The sequence below is a fragment of the Dipodomys ordii genome, unplaced genomic scaffold, assembly GCF_000151885.1.
Source record: "Dipodomys ordii isolate 6190 unplaced genomic scaffold, Dord_2.0 Scaffold3, whole genome shotgun sequence".
In the NCBI taxonomy this organism is placed as follows: Eukaryota; Metazoa; Chordata; class Mammalia; order Rodentia; family Heteromyidae; genus Dipodomys; species Dipodomys ordii.
The window spans coordinates 35,913,127-35,931,862 of NW_012267219.1; the positions used below are offsets into that span (position 1 = coordinate 35,913,127).

At 35.4% G+C, this 18,736-nt stretch overlaps 1 protein-coding gene across 1 annotated transcript in view; it reads left to right on the forward strand.

Annotated features, from left to right (window-relative positions):
• The window catches only part of Kiaa1033 (KIAA1033 ortholog), a 62,009-nt gene that overhangs the window by 1,288 nt on the left and 41,985 nt on the right, over nucleotides 1-18,736 (forward strand). Inside the window, exons 2-10 of the mRNA XM_013019114.1 lie at nucleotides 4,053-4,192; nucleotides 5,351-5,404; nucleotides 5,500-5,565; nucleotides 6,321-6,366; nucleotides 7,233-7,300; nucleotides 11,987-12,069; nucleotides 16,679-16,721; nucleotides 17,098-17,201; nucleotides 17,746-17,866. Coding sequence (XP_012874568.1) covers nucleotides 4,053-4,192; nucleotides 5,351-5,404; nucleotides 5,500-5,565; nucleotides 6,321-6,366; nucleotides 7,233-7,300; nucleotides 11,987-12,069; nucleotides 16,679-16,721; nucleotides 17,098-17,201; nucleotides 17,746-17,866 — 725 coding nt within the window. The remainder of the gene's footprint in view (nucleotides 1-4,052; nucleotides 4,193-5,350; nucleotides 5,405-5,499; nucleotides 5,566-6,320; nucleotides 6,367-7,232; nucleotides 7,301-11,986; nucleotides 12,070-16,678; nucleotides 16,722-17,097; nucleotides 17,202-17,745; nucleotides 17,867-18,736) is intronic.

The window sequence follows — 18,736 nt, forward strand, 5'->3', positions numbered from 1 at the left end:
CCCCCCTCCCCCCCACAAAGCCCCAAACCTAACAAATGCTGTTTCTTTCAGTCAAATGACCAACTATTTCAGCGAAACTTTTGTAACTAATTCAGGTTGACAATCTGTTTCTGATCTTTGGTGATATTCTGAATAAGTGATATGATGAGTTTACTTCTTGTGTGTACTTTATGCATTGTTGACTCACTCACTTTGAATGTCATTAAAACTTTCGACTGGAATTTTGTTTGATTTTACAAATTGAGACCTATGTCTACAAACTTAGATGTGACTAGGTGTAACAGGGATTTTTTTTTTTGCCTCGCAGAGAAGGGTGACCTAAGTACATCCAGGATGGTGTGCAGTTCTTCAGTAGCTCTTATGTAGCATAAAAAATAAGCTTGGCTGTAAGGACAAAAATCATTAAGTTTGTGTGTGTGTATGTGTGTGTGTGTATTCTTTTTGTTTGTTTTAAAGTGAACTGTGCTGTGCTTTCCTTTTTTTGGGGCAAAGGGACTGATCCTGGGGCTTGAACTTAGACCTGGATATTGTCCTTGATCATTTCTGCTAAAGGCTAACCCTCTACCACTTGAGACACAGCTGCATTTCTGGCGGTTCATTGCAGAGTGTCATGGACTTTTCTTCGGGGTTGGCTTGAACTGTAGTCCTCAGATCTCAGCCTATTAATAGGGAGGCTGGAGCCAACACTGTCTCCAGGTTTGTTTGTTTTTGGATAAAGGTCTCATTCAGAAAACAGAATAATTTATGGGTTTGAAGAGACTTCAGCTTGAAGTAGAATGACCTGATTCACTCAACATACATTTTCTACATTGTAGGTGGTATTAGAAATAGAAATAGGAGCCATGCGCCGGTGGCTCATGCCTGTGATGCTAGCTACTCAGGAGGCTGAGATCTGAGGATTGTGGTTCAAAGCCAGCCCGGGCAGGAAAGTACCTGAGAATCTTATCTCCAATAAACCACCAGAAAACCAGAAGTGGTTCTGTGGCTTAAGTGGTAGACCACTCTCCACAGGGACAGTGCCCAGGCCCAGAGTTCAAGCCCCATGACTGACCAAAGAAAAAGAAATAGGATAAAAAATGCAGCCTATTGGAAGAGACAAACATGTTAGGCAGATCTTTGGAGTTTTGAAGGATCACCTTGTGGTTCTTTCTTAAGTCAAATCTTTGCACTCTTTTACCAACTTTACAATTGACTATCTTATCAGTAAGGGGTATTATTGAAGATTTTCCATTGCCTTCTTCTACCTTGTGAAATTCCCAGACTAAACAAATGTTTCAATAGCAGTGATTTTCTAGCATTGTCTTTTAAGAACTCATTTGCTGTTCAAACAAAACTTTGGTCATTTCCCATGTAGCTGGCCAGTGGAAATTAGCTTGGTGTTCTGGATTCTTGAGATTTTAGTTAGCTGAAGACAAAAATGTCCTCATCTATTTGCTATGCCTAGTTTATATTAATGTTTAAATTTTTAAATTTTTATTGTAAAGGTGATGTACAGAGGGGTTGCAGTTACATAAGTCAGGTAAAGAGCACATTTCTTTTTGGATTCTTAATATCTCTCCCTCCATTAATTTTTGTGTTACAAATTATATATAGACTATAATCACTTAGATTAATGGTGTAATGAAACAGGAACCCCCCCCCTTTTTTTTTGGCAGTGATGGTCCTAAACTTGGTGTGAGTGTTGTCCTTTTGCTTTTCTGCTCTAGGCTAGCAGTCTATCACTGATCCACAGCTCCATTTCTGGTTTTCTAGTGGTTAATTGGAGGTAAGAATCTCATGGGCTTTCCTGCTTAGGCTGGCTCCCGCCATGATCTTCAGATCTTAGCCTCTTGAGGAACTAGGATTACAGGTGTGAGCTACCGGTGCCTGGTTGAGAGAAATCTTAATTAACTGAAATGACTCATCAGATCCAGGTGAAAGAATAGAGAGGTAGGTCTTTTTACTTGAATACAGTTTGAGACAGAACATACTCTGAGAGTTGCTTTACAGTGTTAATTGGAAGAGAGAAAAATTCTTTATTTTTGAAAATAAAGATAATTATACATGTCAATAAACAAACCTTAGTTGGGAGTTGAATTTGCTGTTGGGGGATAACTAATAAACTTTTAAGTATTGAGATATTTACAATTTTGAAAAATCAGTTTATTTCAGCAACTGTGCTTAAAGTCATCTATTAATGTATGAATTCTGTAAATATCACCACAATAGTTTGTACTGAGCCTGTGATTTTTTTATTGGCTTTTTCAACTCAGGTATATCAGTTAATAATTAGAACTTTTCAATATTTTAGACATCATAGGAATAATGTTATTCTACAGTAAGTAAGCCTCATTTAAAAATTGGTGGCTAATTACAATGGCTCATATCTGTAATTCTAGCTATTTGGGATCTGGAGGATCAGAGTTCAAGGCAAGCTGGGGCAAAATTTGGTGGGACTCCCACCTCAGTAGGAATGCTGTACATGGTGACACATGCCTGTCACCTCAGCTATGGGAAAAGCATAAATAGGAGAGTTGCAGTCCAAGCCTGGGGCAAAAAGGTGAGATCCTGTTCCAAAAATTAATAAAAAAAAAAAGGGTTAGAGGCATAGTTCAAGTGGTAGAGTATGAGCCTGTCCAGCAAGCTGAGTTCAAACCCTAGTACTGCAACAAATAAGTGAAAACATAAAAAGAAAATTCACTGGGAATGAAATTAACATTAAGATGGCTCTTGGGGTTGGAGGTATGGTTCAGATAATAAAGTGTCAATCAGTAAATGAAAACATCAGATCAAGAGTTCAAGTCCTGGTCACAGACCATTAAGTAAGTAAGTAAATAAATAAATGGCTTCTGTTTGTGTAGGGTGTGGGGTCAGGTCAATCTATGGATGAAGTGATCAAGAAAATGTAGTATATATAAACAATGTGATTTTACTCATCCATTAGGAAGAAGGATATCATATCATTTGCAAAGAAATTGATAGACCTGGAAAAAATTACATTACTTGAAGTCAGGCCCAGAGAGACAAAGGACACATTTTCTTTCATATGTGGAAACTAGATCTAATTTATAAATATACAAATAAGCACATATAGAGTTGTATGCAGACTTGTTAACTGAAGGTATGCTATGTTCTAGGCAAAACTTAAATGGTGTAATTTTTTTAGAAAAATAGTCCAACAAAATGAATGTCAGGCAACTGATACTTGAAGTGTTTATGGGGCAGGTCAAGGGAAGAGGGATAGATAGATGAAGAGAGGGGGGAAAATACAATAATAATATTCAAAGTATATCCTATGAAACTAGGAAAATGGAAGGGAGGGGTTGGATTGGGGGAGAATAATGAAAAGGGTTACATCAGTCAAAGTGCATTGTACTAGGTACTATTGTACTAGTGGCTCATGCCTTTAATCCTAGCTACTCAGGAGGCTGCAGTCTGAGTGTGGATCATGGTTCTAAGCCAGCCCAGGCAGGAAAATCCATGAGACTCTCATCTCCAGTTAACTACTGAAACACCAGAACTGGAGCTGTGGCATGGTAGAATTACTAGCCTTGTGCAAAAAAGCTCAGGGACAGCATCCAAATTTTGAGTTCAGGTCCCAGGATTGACATGCACCACACGCATACACGTACACAAAAAAAACATTGGACTTATGAACAGATTTGTTGAATGGTCACCCTTTTATACGACTACTTAAAGGTAAAAAAAATTTAGTTTAAAAATACTGCTTTTGCAAAATACAGATTTTTGTACCTAATTCAGGTTTGTTTCAGTGTTGTATTTGACTAAAGCATAGTACAGGATGCTGAGTTGTCTAGTTACCAAAAATATTAATTCATACTGGTTAAGCCCTAGATTATGGGTTAAGTGAGGCTATAGTTTTTTAAATTGTTTTACATATTTGGAGACAATTGAAAACTAAATTACTGTTTAACTTTGGAACTTTATTTTCAAGATCTTCAGACTTTCTAAAGCAATAATTAACAGTGCTTAGCTGTGACTTCTGAGGTTATTTAAAGTAAATGTTCTGTAATTCATCACTTAGAATGTACTGTTTTAAAATTTACTTTTAGAAATTCATGCTGAAGTCCAACTTAAGAATTACGGGAAGTTTCTTGAGGAATATACATCCCAACTGAGAAGAATTGAGGATGCTCTGGATGATTCAATTGGTGATGTTTGGGATTTCAATCTTGATCCTATAGCATTAAAGGTTTGATTTCCTTTTATTTATACATGTACATATATACATATGTATTTATATTTTAGAACAGCCTACATCTTGAAAATGCCATTTAAAAAAATAGAAATGCATTTTAACTTGAAATCTAAGCGTGAAATAACTTACATAAAATTACTAGTTCTTTTTCTCTAAGCATTACTAAAGGTGTTTTTAAAAAGTGTATTATGAAATAATGATATAAACTCAAGCTTTGATAGGCAAAAGCCTATTTGAGCCGGCTTTTCTTTTTTATCATCAAGAAAATGAAGAGGACTGTCAGGATATTCAAGGTTTATTTTAATTGAGATTATTTTACATAGAGTCAAATATACAGATTTTTAATTTACCTATATCCAGACTTGTAGGTATGTTGCCAAAGGAAAGTTCTATAATGCTATTTAATGTAAAGAAATCACAGATGATAATCAAAAGCTAAGAAAGAGGTAGAGGCTAAAGCTTGCCTTAGAAGATAAATACACTCACTATATTTTTGTTTTTGAATCATGAATATAAGAACAGTTGTCCTTTTCCCTATTCTGCTCTTTGTCATGTATTTTGACCTTTTTAGCCATAATAACTAAATTTATGCCTACATAGTGAATCCAAAATGAGCATCTTTTCTCATAATTATAGGATTGGATGCTAGTATTCTCTTCTTCCCTTTTGTTTACTTGCACTGCATTCATAACCAGCTAGAGCACAGCTTGAGTCATTGCAACATAGAATGTCATATTGGAGCCCTTTTATTTTAACTTTTTCATTTCCTTATTTTGCTGGTTTTTTTTTTTTTTTTTGGGTCCGGTTGTGGGGCCTGAACTCTGGGCCTGGGCGCTGTCCCTCAGCTCTTCAGCTCAAGGCTAGCACTCTACCACTTGAGCCACAGCGCCACTTCCGGCTTTTTTTCTCTTTGCTTATGTGGTGCTGAGGAATCGAACCCAGGGCCTCAGGCATGCAAGGCAAGCGCTCTACCACTGAACCAACTTCCCAGCCCTCCTTATTTTGTTGGCTATTGAGGTTGTGTTCAGAAAACTTGTGGTTTGTGTCCAACGTTACGTTAACTATAATTCAGCTAATTTCGTGTATGTAAAATTTCAGTGACTTCCCTCCCTCCCCAAATTAAAAAGAATATTTTTTCCTTTGTATCTATAGCTTTTGCCTTATGAACAGTCTTCTCTTTTGGAGCTCATCAAGACTGAAAACAAGGTACAAAATCCTACACCTAAAAGCGTATTTTAAAAACTATATGCTTTCCATTTTCTATTTATAATTTACCTTATTTTATCTTCTCATGAAATAAGGTCTTAAACAAAGTCATCACTGTTTATGCTGCACTTTGCTGTGAAATCAAGAAGTTAAAATATGAGGTAATTATTTGTAGTTTTCAAATCTTTAAAAACAAGGCAGATGTATACTTATATATATGCAGTATGTAATAAATATTGAATGTCAGTGTGAATTCATTAAAGCATTAACGTTAATGATACTAATAATAAAGAATGGTAATATTACCATTCATTGAGTACTTGCTATGTGCTAAAACTGTTAGTCCTTAGAACAGCTCCAAGAATTGGTGAGGAAGAGATGAAGAAACTGAAGCTTAAAAGGGTGTTACTTACTCAATATCTTACTAGTAATATCTGTTTGAATACTTGGTGAATATCTCTAAGGGTTGGTATTAGCTGCCATCAATTACCTAGCTAGCTAGATATAATTCATTTTTTGTTTACAAAAGCTTTGAACTTCTAATATGGATTTAGTTTTGTTTACCCAAGAGCCATTAAATCCTGGTTGAAGTCATTAAACTTCATGTTTTTTTTTCCTCTTCATTTATCTGATAGACACTGTGGTTGCATAGTATGAACAATTGAGAGTATATGGAACAGTGAAGATGGTCAGATAAGACAGAATACAAATAAAAGCTAAAGGAATCAAGATATAGCTTGGAGTATTAGTAATATTTTTGTTACCCTATAGATAAATTTTGAATTTATTTTTAAGTGGTTTTTGGAATTTAAATAAATTTGCATGTAAATGTAGTTCTCTGTTACTAAATGTAGAGTGTATAGGAATTTGAAAACAAATTTGAAAACAAAAACTATTCTAATTTGTTTTAAAACAGGCAGAAACTAAGTTTTACAATGGTCTCTTATTTTATGGAGAAGGAGGTAAGTATTAAAATTTCAAAATTAGAATGTGGTGATACTTTATATAAAATTGAAATGAACAGAGCTGGGAATGTGGCTTAGTGGTAGAGGGCTTGCCTAGCATGCATGAAGCCCTGGGTTCAATTTCTCAGTACCACATAAACAGAAAAGCCACAGGTGGCGCTGGGCTCAAGTGATAATGTGCTCAGGGACAGTGCCAAGGCCCTGAGTTCAAGCCCCAGGACTAGCAAAAAAAAAAATTGAACAAAATTAACAGCTAATTCTAGGATTAACAGTATTATATAATGTATTAATGTGAGAAAATACATATGCAGTATTTTGGTGATTGTTTTGGAGTAATAGGTGAAAAAATTGAATAATGAATCAGCAGTAAATTCCCTTCAAACTGTTTTAATATACTTGCATACAAAGTACTGTAACTTAAGAATTTTCCTTGGCTTGGGCGCTGGGAAGGTGGCTCAGTGGTAGATCACTTGCCTTGCATGCCAGAGGCCCTGGGTTCGATTCCTCAGTACCACATAAGCAAAAAGGAAAAAGCCGGAAGTGGTGCTGTGGCTCAAGTGGTAGAGCGCTAGCCTTGAGCTGAAGAGCTGAGGGACAGCGCCCAGGCCCAGAGTTCAGGCCCCACAACCGGACCCAAAAAAAAAAAAAAAAAAAAATTTTCCTTGGCATAATTAAGTACTGAAGCAGATGGTTAGCTTTAATTGTGTGACTAGTGAGTCTCATTTATCTCTTTAGTGTAAAAATTCTGTGTTTCAATACTGTGCATATTAGAATATGACCCAGTGAATAAAATAACATTTTCTTTTTTGGTGATTGAGTTGAAATTAAAAAATGGAAACAGTTCTTCATTTTGTGTTTTAAAGCTACAGATTCTAGCATGGTGGAAGGTGATTGTCAAATTCAAATGGGAAGATTTATTTCATTTTTACAGGTAACTGATTTTCATATTCTCTTGAATTTTGTCTTTTAAAAGTTTGCATAAACCACACATACTTCAATAAGTTCTGAAACCTAAACCAGGTACAGTGGCTCACACTGTTAACCCAAGCTACTCAGAAGGCTGAGATTGGAAAGATTTTGTTTGAAGGTAGCCTAGGCAAAAAGTTCATGAGACCACTTCTCATCCAACAGCTGGATTTGGTGGTGTGAGCCTATGATCCCAGCAAGACTTTCCATCTCTAAAGAAGAAAGTCGGCATGATAGTGAGTTCCTATCATCCCAGCTACAGTGGGAAACCTAAAATAGGAGGATCATAGTCTAAGCACAGGGCTGGGCAAAATAACTAGTGCAAACGGATGCAGGTATGGCTCAGTGGCAAAGCACTGTCTAACAAGTGAGCTTAAACCCTCTTATTCCTAAAAACATTCTGATCCTTTCACTTATTAAGGATATATACTTTGATAAGAGACTCAATCAGAATTGGATTATAGTTTAGGAAGTCACAACTCCTAAAAGATTTTTAAGCAATTTTAGGGGACCATGGTATTAAAATAAATTTCTTTATGTTTGATTTCTGAACAATTTGTTACCATGCCTTTAAAAATTTTAAGCTTTATACTAGCTGAGAAAAGTAATTGAATCAGAAAATGTAAATGGAGAGGATTAAGTTGCTGTACAAACAATAGTGGCATTGCTAAAAGTTAGTAGTACTGGATGTATCTGACAGGATATTTCAATTTTCATCACTGAAGGTACGATAATTTTGGGCCTTTTGGCTTAATTTTATTAAAAGTGTGAAATAACTTGTTCTCTTCTTCCATTGTACAACAATGCATGTGCAAAGTGAATAAGTAAAATTGGAGATTAAAAAAAAATGTCCATTCCATACTTCCTCTCTGATTGTTGGATACAAGATTTACTATATTTGACCAAATAAAGTATCTTTTTTTTTTTTTTTTTTTGGGTCCGGTCGTGGGGCCTCAACTCTGGGGCCTGGGTGCTGTCCCTCAGCTCTTCAGCTGAGCCACAGCGCCACCTCCGGCTTTTTTCTTTTTGCTTATGTGGTGCTGAGGAATCGAACCCAGGGCCTCAGGCATGCAAGGCAAGCGCTCTACCTCTGAGCCACCTTCCCAGCCCCCAAATCAAGTATCTTAACATGTTGTTCTAAATTTTTTTCTATCTTGAGCATCTTTTTTTTTTTTTTTTTGAGATCTACTTGGCCTTATTGAGAGCATTTTGTTAATAATATGGCATGTGTTATTCAGGGTTATCTCTAGAAAACAAACCACACATACTATTCCAGAAGATTTGGTCATAAGATGCATAGCATACATTTGATACATAAGATACATATGTACATATGTATATGTACATATCCATATACATATGTACATATGTATATACATATATATGTAGTCTAGAAGTCTTTTGTAACATGAGGACAGTAGATAATAAATTGTCCTGATAAATGTGATTCTTATTGAATGAGTAGATTTTAACTGGTCTTGACAGTAAGAACAACAAAAATGAGTAGCTGAAGAAACTACAAAAAACAGGAGAAAAATGAGTAGCTGTGAGAGGGTCCTATAGAATAGTACTGAATTGTATTAAATTGTCTTATGGAATAGTAGTGAACCTCGGAAGACATGACTGTCTCTGGCTGCTGCTAATGTCTCTTGAGAGGGGCTTATTTGGTTTTGAAGTGTTAAAAGAAGCTTGACACTTGGTGCAAATACCATCATTCCAGTGAACTATTGCTTAGATTTGCCTATCTTGATGAAAACAGCAAAATATGGAAATAATATTCCTTTCCTAAATTTCAGTCACCTATTGGCAGTCCAAGAAGGTGTCTTAAGAGTCTTAAGTTGTGTCCAGGCACCAGTGGCTTATGCTTGCAACCATAACTACTCACAAGGCTGAAATCAGAGTGATCATGGTTCAAAGCTAGCCTAGGCAGAAGAATCCCTGAGAGATGCTCATCTCCAGTTAATTACTCAAAAACTGAAAGCAGAACTGTGGTGAGCTACTTTGAGAGTCGTAGAGCCCTATCTTTGAGCAAAAGACCTCAGGGACAGCACCCACCAAAAAAAAAAAAGTCTAAGTTGGAAGAAGCTGGGTATCAGTGGCTCCTGCCTGTAATTGAAGCTACTTAAGATGCTGAGATCTGAGAATCACTGGTTAAAGCCAGCACTTGCAAGAAAGTACATGAGACTCTTATTTCCCGTTAACTACTAAAAAAAGCTGGAAGTAGAATCTCACTTTTCTTACCTTATTCAGTTTTGTATTTCTCATTTTAAGGATATTTTATTTAGAACAGACAAGTTGCTAATGATTTCTGACAAATCATCTTTTTTTTAAAATCATAATATGACCACCATGGTCCTGTTTCTCTAAGCTCCCAGAGTCTTGCAAGTGCAACCTTTTCCTTTTGGTCCTCTGCTTTCTCTTGATTATCTATTTCACTGTTTTAGTCTTTAAGCCTTGTGTAATTGATTCTGTATATTGAATTCCTTTTTTAAAAAATAAATGTTATATATATTTAAGGTATGCAACATGGTGTTATGGAGTACATGTGGTCAAAAGGTTACTACAGTGAAGCAATAAGCATATGCATCATATTAAATTTTTTCATGTGTTTTGTGAAATATATATATTTATATAACTATGTTAACAATTCTATACAACATATAATTATATATAAAAAATATATATATATACACTATACACATATATATATATATAGAGAGAGAGTATACCTAGTCTAAAATCTGAAATGCTCCAAAATATGGAGCATTTTAGCACTGACATGCATTACAAATAGAAAATTCTACACATTAAATTAATAAAAATCCTGTGTAAAATTACTCATAGAGTTCGTATATAGGTATATATGGAACACAAATGAATTTTACATTTAAACTTCATGTCATCCATATATCTCATTTTATATGTGTGTGTATTACATATATGAAAATATTCCCAAATCCAAAAACTATTTGGAATCTGAAATACTTGTGGTCCCAAGCATTTTGTATAAGGAATACTCAATCTGTATATTATTAGCTGTGGTAACTTTAATAAAGTCTATTTTTCAGACAGTGATATTGCTGCCCTAGCTCTGTTTTAGTTGCCATTAAAAAGAATTCTTTTTCCATTTTTACAGCCTCTTATTATCAGTTTTAGTAGCATTTCTTTAAAATTGTATGTATCATCATATACCACATAAAGATATTTGGTCAACAATGTACCTTATTTATCACGATGTTCCTCAAAGATTATTTTGTCTAGTGATGTTGTAGCCTTATTGATTGTGTTAGTATAGTCTGTGATAGCTGTATAATGACTAAAATGATTAACAGTGATTCTTAGAATGTATTTCTGTTGGTAAGCAATGAGTCACTATCAGGATTTTGCTTTTTTGTATCGTCTGATAATCTCTTTTAACTGTTTAATTTTGTTCACTTTTAAAGCTTGTAGATCTGACTTGGCCTTTTGTGTTTTTTATTTGTCCTGTACTTCTATTCCTGCTTTTCTGCTTTCATTTAACTTAAGTAAAATTAAAGTACTTAACTAGGTATGGTGTCACATGCCTGTAATCCCAGCATTTGGAAAGCTGATGCAGGATGACTAGGAATTGAAGGCCAGCCTAGACTATATAGTAAGACCTTGTCTTGCTCACAACTGTAATCTTGTCTGTTCTGGAGATTGAGATCTGAGGATTGCAGTTCAAAGCCAGTCCAGGCAGGAAAGTCTGAGACTTTTAACTCGAGTTAATCACAAAAAAGGTAGAACTGGAGCTGTGGCTGAAGCAGTAGTAGAGCACTAGTCATGAATAAAAAAGCTCAGGGACAGAGCCCAGGCTCTGAGTTCAAGCCTCAGCACTGGCACAAAAAAAAACCCCAAAAACCTCAAAAAAAGAACATATTTTTTAATTAAAAATTTAAAAATTGTTGTAGATCTATTGATAGTGCATGTAAGTTCAATTTTTAATTGTCCAGCATACATTTTGTCAATCTAGTATATTTAGAAACTGTTCTTGGTGCAAGGGACATAAAAGCCTGTCCCTGTAGTTTTAATCAGATGTTAAATATTGTAAGTACAAACTTATTTCTGTAGATTTAAAAGTGGAGAGCTTGTAAAAACGTTTTCAGAAGGTCTGGCACATAGTAGATGTGAATTATTTAATGCCTGACATTTTTGAGATAGTTGATATTTCACTTCTTATGTGCCAGGCTTGCTTAAAGATGTGATTAAATGTTAGAGATCACTATTTTCATCCTCATCCTTTCTGAACTTGAGTTCTTAGAGCTCCTTCATTCATTCAAGTATTTACTTACTGACTTATTTAATAGGACAGAAATTTATTGACAAGCAGCTATATTTAGTCAACATAATAGGTTGTGTATATTCCAAGAAGAAATGAGTTTTTGTCATTCAGAAGGTATATCAGTAATTAAAATATTAAAAATTAGTGGTAACAGAGATAGGAATGACTTCTGCCATGCAGAAAGGTGAAGTAAACATGGATTGTTGAAGAATGCTCAAGTTGTCTGTGTGCTGGGTAACTGGAGATTTTACTGGAAAACGTTTTGTGTTTGTTAAATATGTTACCATAAGGCTCAGTAAAAAACTGACATTTAAAAACTAATTTTGTAATATACTCAACTTGTCGTTTCAGGAACTCTCTTGTTTCGTTACGAGGTGCTATGAAGTGGTGATGAATGTAGTACATCAATTGGCTGCCCTCTATATCAGTAACAAGTAATGAATCTTAGAAATATTTTTTGCTAGGGTAAAAGAAAGATAGTGGGTGAATAATTTTGTAATACATTGCAAATATATATGAAAACGACATAAAGAATCTTAGTGAAACTTGTTGATCATTAGGGAAATGGGAAACTTGTTGATCAGTCGGGGAATGGGAAAGAGAAATAGTCTCTGTAGCGGGATAGGTATTAATGGGAGTGGCTTGGCTAACAAGAAGGATGAATACTGTTGAAGACATTGTTTGCAACTATGACAATAACACAATGAAACCTACTGAAATTGTAAGAAATATTTTTGCTTTATAGTAGATATGTAGGACTTTTTCCCCAAAAATCGAATCCTCTGAAATAGGTTTGTTCATTTTTTGTCGGTCAAGGGCTTGAACTCTGGGCCTGAGTGCTGTCCCTCAGCTTTTCAGCTCAAGGCTTGTGCTCTACCACTTGAGCCACAGCACCACTTCCAGTTTTCTGGTGGTTTTATTGGAGATAGGAGTTCCACAGCCTTTTCTGCCTGGGCTGGCTTTGAACTTCTATCTTCAGATCTCAGTTTCCTGAGTAGGATTACAGGTGTGAGCCACCAGTACCTGGCTGAAATAGTTTTTTAAATTCACTTATTTATTTAGCATGTTTTGAACACTCATGATGTTTAAAGTACATCTTGATGCATATATTATATGGATTCATAAGGCAGTTTTTATTTTTATTTTTTATTAAGTTTTTTTGTGAAAATATGGTACAGAGGGGTTACAATTACATGAGCAAGGTAATGATTACATTTCTTATCAAGTGTTGTTGCTTCCTCCTTTTTTTTTGTTTTTCCCTTACCATCCCTGCCCTCCCATCTCCACAACTACACTCCCACCCCCCCAAAGTTGTAAAGTTCTAAGTTCGGTTTTCAACATAGCATCTTGTACATTTCATTGTTGCAATGGGTTCACCTGTATCCCTATTTAAAGAATTTGTTTTTTCCCTTCCCCTCCCCAAATTATACTAATATCAAATACAGTGAAAACGGGTTATACTGTGGGGGAGGGACATACAAAGCAACAAAAAAATCACCTTATAAATCTGTTAGAAACAATAGCAAGAAAGAAAAACCACTTAAGTCCTTATCTTGGGGTTATTTTGCCTAACATCAACTTATCTGACCTTTTCTGCTTGTCTAAGACATATACTAGTTATTGCAAAAGGCACTTTTGTTTTTTTTTTTGGGTCCGGTTGTGGGGCCTGAACTCTGGGTTTGGGTGCTGTCCCTCAGCTCTTCACCTCAAGGCTAGCACTCTACCACTTGAGCCACAGCGCCACTTCCGGCTTTTTTCTTTTTGCTTATGTGGTGCTGAGGAATCGAACCCAGGGCCTCATGCTTGCAAGGCAAGCACTCTACCACTGAGCCACCTTCCCAGCCCAAAAGGCAGTTTTTATCGTGCTGCATGACCCTTTTGTCTGTCTGAATGAAACTGTTGACAGAAAAAAAACTCTTAAAAAAACTTTGATTACATAGGAAAATAGTATTAGTTCATATTCTGTATTATCTCTCTTACTGCTTTCCTATCTATGGTAATGATTCCATTACACAATAAAGTCATTTTAGACTTTAATTAAAGAATCTTAGAATCTGGATGAGTGGGCAAGATGGCAGATTAAACACATCTATCGTTTTGACTGTGAATTAGAAGAATATAATAACATAGGTGCTAGCTTCTAAAGAGAGAAAAGAGAGGAACAGTATTGTGAATTGTAAAAGGGGTAGTAGAAAGGCAAAAAGCAGAGAGAAACCAAGGCAACAGGAAAAAAAAAATAGCAGGTAATTCCAAGCCTGGTCCTGGCTTCCCTGGAGAGGGAGTGGAATTGAAGTGACCTCCATTACAAGGTAAAACAGACAGTTCTGGCTGTCAGTGCTGTCTGCAAGATAAGTTTACATATCCCATAGACCTTAGACCCAGTGTGGGTCTGATGGTTATTGCCTGGGACTGTAGAGCTGCCTGGATTCTAGCGCCTGCCTGGATCTTGCCAACTGCAAATTTGGTCCCTTACACTCCACAGATAAATGCTTGTTATAAGGGCTTGAGAACACAGAAACCTGCCCCTGGAAACTGCATTCTGGAGAACAGATTAACAAGACTAAGGTCTTATATCCAGATCACTCAGAAAACTTCTACAGCTCCTCCACAAGGAGAAGTAACTTCTAGATGGTGGTCTGTAAACATTGAAACTAGTAGATAAGTAGGGCCATCATTGGTCCTCTTCAAACTAGTCTAGGGTAGAACTCATGTTCTCTTTTTTTTTTCTTTTCTTTTTTTTTTTTTTTGGTCTGGTAGGGGGGCCTGAAACTCAGCTCTTCAGCTCAAGGCTAGCACTCTACCACTTGAGCCACAGCACCACTTCCAGCTTTTTTCTTTTTTTCTTATGTGGTGCTGAGGAATCGAACCCAGGGACTCAAGCATGCAAGGCAAGCGCTCTACTGCTAAGCCACCTTCCCAGCCCCTCATGTTCTCTTTTGTCTTTTGTTGCAGTCAGGGTCTGTTACAGCAGACTTGGAAGCTTGCCACCCCTGGGCACACAAAACTGGTGTATAGAGCAAGTGGGAAAAAAGCTAATAGAGCATGGCCAATAAAGCCCATAAACAATAAAGTTCTGACAACCAATAGTTACTTCTACTACTACTTCAATAGTTACTTCTGCTGCTACAACCAATAGTTACTACCACTACTACTTCTACAGTAGTTCTTCTACAGAGAAAGGAAGCCTCTAAAGTGATAGCAACACTATCATCTGATTCAGTTGAATCAGACTTCAGCAAGTTTACTTGAACAGTACGCAGGATAGGCCTGGTGCTGTGAGCACCTGGTAAAGGCTTAGTTATTGAGCCATTCCTTCTAATCCAGTGACAAGAAGTAACACTTCAATCAGACACTGCACTTTTCTACCTGAACATTAAGACAAATGGAATAATATAGGTGATTAGAACTTAAAATGATGCATAAATCCCAACATAAAAACACAATAGCAGATAAAACCTGTATGTCTCCTCCAAGAGTCAGCTATGCCACAGTAAAAAGTCAAATGGTAATAACTGAGTATAATCAAAGAAAGTTCAAGTAAATGAATAAAATAGAGAAGACAGGGTAAGAAGGAGGAATTTAATACAGATTTGGAAATCCTGAGAAATCAGTTTGAAATGTTGGAAATGAAGAATTCAGTAACACACTAAAAATTAAAAACACGCTTGAAAGTGAAGCTAACAGAACAGAGCAAGTCAAAAATATCGTATCAGTGAATTAGTATCAGGGAATTATAGTATCAGGGAATTAGATCAGTCAGAGACATGGGAAACACTAAGAAATGTGAATTGCATATATAGGATATCAGAAACATCATGAAAAGACCAAATCTATGAATTATGGGCATCAGAAAGAGTTGCAAGTTCAAGACCTAACATGTTCAATAAAATAATAGAAAAGTCGCCACTCTCAAGAGAGATGAAATTATCCAGATGTGACACTTTCAGAATACTAAGTAGACAAGATCAGAAAAGAAACACGTACACATAACTACAAAATAAGCAGGACAAAAAAGGGATATTAAAAGCTACAAAAGAAGAGACTAGTCACCTGTAAAGGCAAACCCATCACAATAAATAGTGGATTTCTCAACCTAAACTCTAAAACTGCAATTCTGTTTAAAGGATACTTATAGTAGCTTTATTTAAGTTCATGATAACGAAAGAGATAACAAGTTCACAGGAATTATTTGCCAAGATTCTAAAGCAGCTTAGGCACTTTTTGGTTATTTAGTCCTATCATTATTTTTATCATACTACATTGTATGTTCATTCTATAAATGTGTATACTATATTTGCTGTTTTTCATTCAGATTTGATTCCCCTTAGTTAAGTATTTTATGCTCTGGCTCTTTATTAAAGTTTTCTTTGTAGCAAGAGAGAATGAAAGCATAGCCCCTCCATTCCCATAATACTATATATATGTGTGTATATATATATATACACACATATATAAACTATAATACTTAGATATATAATTACTATATTAGATATCTTATTGTTAGGTATATTGAGTAGGAAGAAGTAAGGTTGAATTTTTTGTCTTTTCACTTTGATTTAATCTTAAAAGTATTAATCAATTTTCAGTAAATGTGAAAACTTAGAAGTCAATCTGACTGACCAGGATTAGTTCTTAAATGCCCATTCGGGTAACAAAAAAAGAGTCTAGTTAGTAATTGAGAAATTTTAGTAGCTCAGAAAGGTAAATTTCAATTTTAGTGTTTTTGTACCTCCATTCCAAGGTACATCCTTTAGGTTGTGTCTTTAGACTAAGGCTACTGATTGGGTCACATTATTATGTTCTTACATACGAGTGGGGTATGGGCAAGGGTAACCCAGACTCCAAATACAAGTGGTTTCTTTGGGGAATGCAATATTGTGATAATTCTTTAAGATCTCTTAAAGTTTAGTGAGTGAAACTTTAATAAAGATAATTAATGTTAAAATTCCATGTGTATCCTCTCCTAGATGTTATTTCTTAAAATAAAAATGAACTGTGACAATAAGATACTCTTTTTTTAACTTGGATATTATTTTATTATAGGATTGCACCTAAAATTATAGAGACAACTGGAGTTCATTTTCAGGTAAAAGTAATTGAACTTGCCTTGTAAAACTATGTTTCTCTTTAGAATTTATATGATTGGGAAGTATTAGATTATATACCAAGACTTTAAGAGTTATGAGAATTCACAATCATTTTAACTTTTAGCATTCTCAGTGTATATTCTCCAAGCAATCTTTTTGGGCAGTGAAACCAATCTGCATTGTTAAATTTAAGGAAGAAATATTGGATGAAGTGTTCTATGAGGCTAATGATGTCATTTGAGGATTAAACTTTATAAATGAGCTTCATAAACTAGTTTATCCCATGCTTTAATTACTCAAATGTATTTAAACGTCCACATGAGGCTTAACTTCTAACTAGTGACTAAATGATAATCATTAAAGGTTTTTTGACAGACTATGTATGAGCATTTGGGAGAACTGCTAACAGTTTTGCTTACCCTGGATGAAATCATTGATAATCACGTCACACTGAAAGACCACTGGACTATGTATAAAAGGTATACCAGCTAAAATATTTTAAAATTTGCTTTATATGAACAAATAACTCAGATTCTTTAAAAGACTGGGAGACCTGTACTTTAATTCTAAATAGCAAGGAAGTTGTGTCACCTATTTTTATGAAGATAGTACCAGTCTTAATTTCAGAAGCATTTGAGAGTGTAAGTGTAAAAAGCATTTTAAGTCTTACAGTGTTACAGTAATAGTAATATACAATTCTTCTAGTATGTTAATTTGCCTACCTTGGGACTCAGATTTATTTTTTCATTGGGATCTATTGAAATGAAAACTTCTCTTTTAAGCTTGATTTCATCTTGATAGATGCTCTTGTACTTAAAAAACATCTTACTCAATGTATAAATACTAACTGTTTAGTATGTATGTACAACAGGCATCTGAATTGAGGATGACAGACAGAATTGAGTATATTAAGGTTGTTCTGCTCACCTTTTTAAATGTGTAGATAAAGTTTTTTTTTCTGGGGAAATGTTTAGACTTCAAGGATTTATTAAATTGAGGATCTTTCTCTTAATCTTCTACAAGGTTATTGAAATCTGTCCATCACAATCCTTCAAAATTTGGAATTCAAGAAGAAAAATTAAAGCCATTTGAAAAATTCTTGCTGAAGCTAGAAGGACAATTACTTGATGGAACAATATTCCAGGTGAGTAGTGCAGTGTCAGGATGTAACTGCTGGTCTCATTAGTTGACCCACCTAACAATTGTTGAATTTATTTTGCTTTAAAAAGTTTCTTTGGACTAAAATTACTGTTAATGTATTAAAATATATTTTTCAGTACCTATTAACAAAGTTGAAAATATACTGGGGTAAGGGTTAAAATACATATGTAATCCACGCATTGTGGCCCAACCCTGTAATCCTAGCTGTTTGGGAAGTAGAGATTGGGGATTTGGTTTGAGGCTAACCTGAGCATAAAGAATTTCCCAAGACTCCTACCTCAACCAATTGTTGCGTGTTATAGTGGGTGCCTATTATTCCATCTATGGGGGAAGTTCAGTGTCTATATGCAGTGACATGGGGAATGACAAGTAGAATCACAGCCCAAGCTGGCTCATGCATACAGTAAGACTCTGTCTCAGAAATAACAAGTGCAAAGAGGGGCTAGCGGAGTGGTTATAGTGGTAGAGCACCTGCTTAGCAAGTGTGGGACCCTGAGTTCAAACCCCAGTACTGGAAAAAAAAAAAGATGATGTTTAAGGATTAGGATCTAAATGCATAGTACAGTGTTTGTTATTCTTGATTTAATCTTGTAAGACTATTTTTTTAAGTGGTTAATTCTTTGTACATTTAGGGGCTATAATTTGAATCTACATAAAAGGGTAGCTTCTAAATTCAAATTAACTAAAAAACACTTTTTCTTTTCTTAATCACTGTAGCTACATTTCAGTTTACAACCATATAAAGTGTATGGTTAGGGCTGGGAAGGTGGCTCAGTGGTAGAGCGCTTGCCTTGCATGCCTGAGGCCCTGGGTTTGATTCCTCAGCACCACATAAGAAAAAAGAAAAAAGCCG